Genomic DNA, 5732 nt, shown 5'->3' with positions numbered 1-5732 from the left:
TGTTTGTTTTCTGCACCTCTCTTTCCCTTTTTGGGAACACAGGGCTGAAAGGTAGTAAGATCCAACAGGGTCCTAATCATTATACAAACTGTCTACTGAAGGGGTTCCTCTACCTCCACCAAATTTCTCCTTAGGTGGCCACAGTTGAGAGCCAACAGTCTCTGGCAACAATTTTGAATAACTATTCATATTAAAGAGGCTTTTCACAAAAGGGATACACTTTTAAGAAGAACCAGGTCATGGTGTTTGAAGGAAATGATATGTTTATTATTGTTTAGCAATGTTGGCAATATTGACTATACTTTGGTCTTTCCCTTCCATAGTCCTGATACTTTACATCTTAAATTTCTGATTTTTTAAATATAATTCGGTTTTGAATATGTAAGTACATAATTGGAATTGGAATTGAATTGGAAACTTGTGTTGATGACCCAGTTATGTATTCTTATGCATTACAACATATTATAGGTACTACTGAATGATGGCCCAAATGCCAGTCTGAGGCTTGCATCTTGTACTTCTTTGATATTTTTAATATATTTAGGCTTTGAATATGTAGCACACAATGAATTGGAAACTTACGTTTATTATCTAGTTATGTATTCATATGTATTACAGGGACCGTTGACTGATGTCCTAAACACCATTCTGAAGCTCTAATAGTGTATAGTGCAAACTGTGAAATATTGATACATTTCCTCTTACAATGAGTGACATTATTTGATCCCCATAAACCATGGGTATCATCGTGGAAATTCACCTCCACCCCATTCCCAACTCATCAAGTCCCTAGCATTCCAACACTGTAATGCCTACTTCTGCAGCTGATATTCTGATTTCTAGAATGTGCTTGTCAAATATTATGTCTGTTGTCACCTTTCCTTGTGATGTGTGTTGTTTTTTAGAAGACTGAAACTGCACTGTATTTATAGGAAAGTAAGATAAAGGGTGTCCCTGGCTATGGTGATGAGCTTGCAACAAGGACAGCTAAAATGATGGTGCTTTTAAAGAGGAAATATTAGCCTTGGTATATTGCAGAAAAGAATCCACATCTACAGTCTGTTCCTTCACTGGTTAGTGACAGGTATATGCCACTCTTACAGTGGGGTTTCTGGACCTCAGATCCCTTTATCTTTCAAACTCCAGTGAAGTGATCTATAACTAACCTCACTCTGGAGTTTCTACTGCCCTGGTCATGTAATTTCAGAGACAGCTACATTCCTCAGCAAAGGTATCATACACATTTTTACTCAAAAGTCCAAATAACTTCTTTTGCATCATCAGGAATTGAAACCATTGGCTTTTTAAAATTTTTTATTTTTTCACTCATCATTTATTTACAAATACACATTATAACTTTTATATACATTGCACATTTACATGGTAGAAAAGTACAAAACTATATATTTAAATGAATTTATATTTTAACTTGCCATGTTTGAAAATATAAAATTGCATCGAAAAAAGTATTATGAAAAGCAAGAAACTTGAACTGATAAAGCTTTGATAAAACTTTTAGTGACACATTGGTTGAAAAAGAACTAATGTAAAAGGTACAGCTGACTAGCTTAAAGGAAACACCTAACAAAAGGTTGAATGTGTAGCCTTCACCATCCTTTAGTCTCCTGACACCCACATCATTTCTTTGTATCTGTAACATCTTAAAAGTACATTACTAGAATTCTAATCATCTCCTCTCTCACAAATGTCTTCGTCATAACAAAAGAACTGAAGTAGGAGTTTCCTCAAAGATGCTTATCCTCTGTACCTTGTATTTGAGTAAGAGTGATAATGCCTTTTGGTCAGTCAAGGTTCCTTGTAAACAAAACCCGAGGGATCATGTATGTACAGATCAGGCAGCAGAGAATCCAATAAATAAACATGACAGAAACTGACATGCAAGTTTGTTGAAAGTGGAAAAGAGTCTAACGGTGAAATGAAGGGAGACAGATGAGTGAGTGAATAGTAAGGAATGGACTTAAATGGTTTACAAGGAAAAAAAGCTTTTACTTTACAAGCAAGAGACCTCACAATAAATAACAACTGCTCTTCCTTTCACGAATAAATTTCTTCAAAAACAAGGTATACAGTCAACCAGACATTTTATGTATAAATTATAAAACATGACACAGTATAAATAAATGTCTACAAGTCTCAACTATGGGCCTCATCCAGTAGACCTCACAATGAATGCCTCTCCGTGTCCAATGAGTAACAAGGTGGCCTGGGAGAGAGCTTTAGGACAAAGGTCCTTTAATGTATAGTTTCCCCCCCAAATAAATAAGCATACACTTATTTACAGTATGGACAATATATTTTTCTTTTTTTCTTTTTTCTTTTTTTTTTTGCCCAAAGGCTATGTCAACACTGAACACTTGTAGAGAGTTTACCACTCTAGAATAGAAGATATAGGAAAGCTGTAGTCCTGGTCTTCATCTTCCTCCTCTTCCTCAGTGTCTTCCGAAATGGCTAGATGGGGGAATACAGGGGAGCTGTTGTTTAAATACGGACAACAACAGCGCAGAAGCAGCTCAGTGTATGTTTTCAAAGCCCTCTGATACAGCCATATTACAGCGTTGCATTTTTATGTGGCTTGCAGTGAGATGCTTTTTTTGTTTTTGGCATCTGCTGTTACGCAATAAGTTAAAAAAATTTTTTTTAAAGCATAATCTATGAAGTCAAAAACTGCAGAAAGTTCTGAAGAATCAATGGCTCAGGTTTTACGGGCAGATTCCTGAAATTAGATAAAAAGCGCTCTTGTGTTCTAGGTATAACTGCTTTGGGTCCTTAATTCAGAGTTAGTAGAGGCAACTGCAAAAAGCAGCAGCCCATGTATGACAATATGAAGCTGTCTTTGGAAAAAACAAAACAAAACAAAAAAAACCTTTTGAAGCAGTTAGTTTAGATTCAAATGTTAATAAAGCAAACAGCAAAGCATACTACCAAAGCACAAGAAATAGGGGAAAACAACTGGAAATAGATTTTTAGAGGCAACCCCATTGATGATCACTGGATAAATCCTAAAAGCCAAGAAACATTGTAGAGAATTTTTCTGTGGACTATTGAATTGCTGGTGATACTTAGCAGCTTCCTAATTTGAACAGAAATGGATTTATGTGGGAGATCTGCGTGCTTTGTACGTGTCCATTCCCTAGGGATTTCCTGGGAAAGCCTTAAATGGCAGCAAGGTTAAAAATCGCACTTACAGTTGCAAGATCCGGAGTGCTTTACTTCCAGCAGCACACCTGAGGAGCAGGCAGCTTCCTTCATGGCACACTCGCTGGCATAAGTGGCATTGTCACTGGCACAGACAGGCTCATCCGACTTACTGTCAGGGCACAGCTCATCACAGAGGGAACACCGGCCTCTCCCAACTTTGAAATCCCATAAACATTTTTTCCCACCAGTGCACTGGATGTCTTCACAGGACTTTGCTTCTAGGATATAATACATCTGTGATGAGTAAACTGATTTCCCCATATCCCCCTTTTCTCCCTTTCTCTAGTCCTCTATCAATAAATATAAACATAATTTATATCTTATTACTAATGGGGTAATGGAGATATTAAGCAAAATACTGGATAATAAAACTGAAACTCAAATGCATACACACATACACACACACAAAACCTCTGCCGTCTTTCTTACATACTACATTAGTGCATTAAAATAGTACTTTTTTTAGAACAGGATTTTACAATATTCTCGAGTTAAATATGTATCTTATTATTTCCCACAAGTGGGATCTTTTACAAATGAAAGAATTCCATTAATTACTAGAATCTGATAACAGATTTCTGGAACTGCTAAGTAATTATTTTTCGCTTCCAGCAAGTCTGGCACTTAAAAAAATGTGTAAAATTGAGTGAGTTCTAAGTTTTCTAAGATGGAATACTGTTTCTTGCTTCCTGCTGGCATTTGAATATATGTGTCAATGCCTTCAGAAGACAAAGGTTTCCATGAGGAATGCTGTGGTCACAACAGTCCCCAAATTGCAGCATATTTCTCCCTATGGTGTTTTGGGATGCCTTGGTCTTACTTATTTGTTAACCCCACAGTTTAATACTAGAACTAGCCTGTTTTCTCTTTTTCCTTCCTCAATCCGGAATACCTACTGATACACTTTCCCTCATAGGCTAATCCAATAGACCTGCCCAGCAGGCAGGTAGCCTTTCTCAGGTGGCAGGCACTGGAATAGGTGACTCCATCATTCCCACAGAGATATTGCTCAGAGGAAGTGGGCTCTGGGCAAATCCGATTACAGGTCACACAGTAGGCATTATTAGTCTGGTCCACCACACATGTGGAGCTGCCTGGACAGAAAACATCCCGACAAGTCTCTGGAACAAAGAAGGAAACACACATGAATAGGTACCTTCTAGTCCTTAGGGAGCGAGCACTTGAAGTTACCAAGGAAATCATGACACTGAAGCATCTAGCTTTCAAAAGGCAAATTTGGGAGACCTGTAGTTTTCAAGAGAGAATCTATGATTCTAGGTTGGTCCCCTCAGTGTTCTTAATGAGTCTCTAGAAGTTAGAAAAGGACTCCTTTTTGGTTTCAGTATTATTATTATCAGGCTCTTACTGTGGACTACACCATCCCCCAGAGGTCTCCTAGAGGGTCTACTTTAGGTACAAAGCTGGAGGAGGGGACAGATCCAGTCTTGCTCAACAGGGTAGGACCTACTTTTACATCTGCCTTGGTACTGGACTTCCAGTTCTGGCTGCTCTTTACATCTTGCCTTTAGGAGTGCACATTCATTGCGGTAGGTTTTCCCGTCCAGCCCGCAGACTGGACCCTTCCAGGTGATGTTGGAACAATCCGGGGCGCAGACGCAGCGGGGTTTGTTCTTCTTGTTCATTCGGCATTTTTTCCCAGGTCCACAGTCCACGTTCTCACACGTTTCTGTGAGTTGGAAACAGGCATGGATTAAAACCAGAGCCAGGCAGTCTGCAGGTCGGCCAGGAGGGCTTCGGGTGCCTTGCGCAATCGTGCAGCCCTGAGTTTGCGCTGGAGGGGCCCCAGGCTCTCTCCTAGAAGATTGGGAGTTGATGAAAGGGTGCGGACCTTGGGTTGTGCCCCACACCCAGATTTCTCTCATCAAGGGGCACAGGTTGGTGGGCTTCACCACCACACTTGGCTAAGAAGTCTGGGGTGTTTTACCTACGGCCTGTAACAGGCAGAATTCGAGTCTGCACGGTTTACCAGGGCAAGGGACAGAAAGGGGAAGCCCAGGAACAAAGCTCTCCTACTCCCAAACCCCAGTCAGTAGTGGGGAAGCTAAGGGTAAGACGCCCTCTACTGAGGGCCTGGAAGTACGGAAGGAGTCCTACCTTTACAGGGGATGCAGTTGGGGGCTCCCCCGTTGAAAATCATCCACTTGAAGAGTGTGTTGTCATTCACGTCCTCCTCGGTCCATGAGGTGCTCAGACGGCCGGTGCTGCAGCACTCCTCCTTGCTCAGTTCGGTCTTGTACAGGACCTGGCAGCGGCCGTTCTTCGCTTGACGGAGCCAGCAATTCCCAGCTGTGAAGAGACGGGGTGGGGAGGTGGGTGAGTGAGCAGTGAGTAGTGGCAAGGCAGGGAGAGCGAGGTGGCAAGCGAAGGAGACCGGGCAGGGATGGGGAGGGGGTGAGCGTGGAGGAGGGGAAGTGAGAGAGACACGAGAGAAAAGTAGGAAATAAATCGAAAGGGGTGAAAGGGTGGATAAAGAAGTGGGGGGGGGGGGGGGG

At 41.3% G+C, this 5732-nt stretch overlaps 1 protein-coding gene across 1 annotated transcript; it reads right to left on the bottom strand.

Annotated features, from left to right (window-relative positions):
- Window positions 1–1296: 1296 nt before the first annotated feature.
- Window positions 1297–5710, bottom strand: FST (follistatin; the record flags this gene model as incomplete). Its single annotated transcript, XM_017856573.1, has 5 exons — window positions 1297–2469; window positions 3207–3437; window positions 4116–4340; window positions 4688–4906; window positions 5335–5710. Coding segments are annotated over 5 exons (1134 nt in total), but the record flags the coding sequence as incomplete, so codon positions are not given.
- Window positions 5711–5732: the final 22 nt, after the last annotated feature.

The sequence above is a fragment of the Rhinopithecus bieti genome, unplaced genomic scaffold (assembly GCF_001698545.2).
Source record: "Rhinopithecus bieti isolate Rb0 unplaced genomic scaffold, ASM169854v2 scaffold_45119, whole genome shotgun sequence".
NCBI lineage: Eukaryota > Metazoa > Chordata > Mammalia > Primates > Cercopithecidae > Rhinopithecus > Rhinopithecus bieti.
The sequence above is the reverse complement of the archived record's forward strand: the minus strand, read 5'-3'. Positions and strand labels throughout refer to the sequence as shown.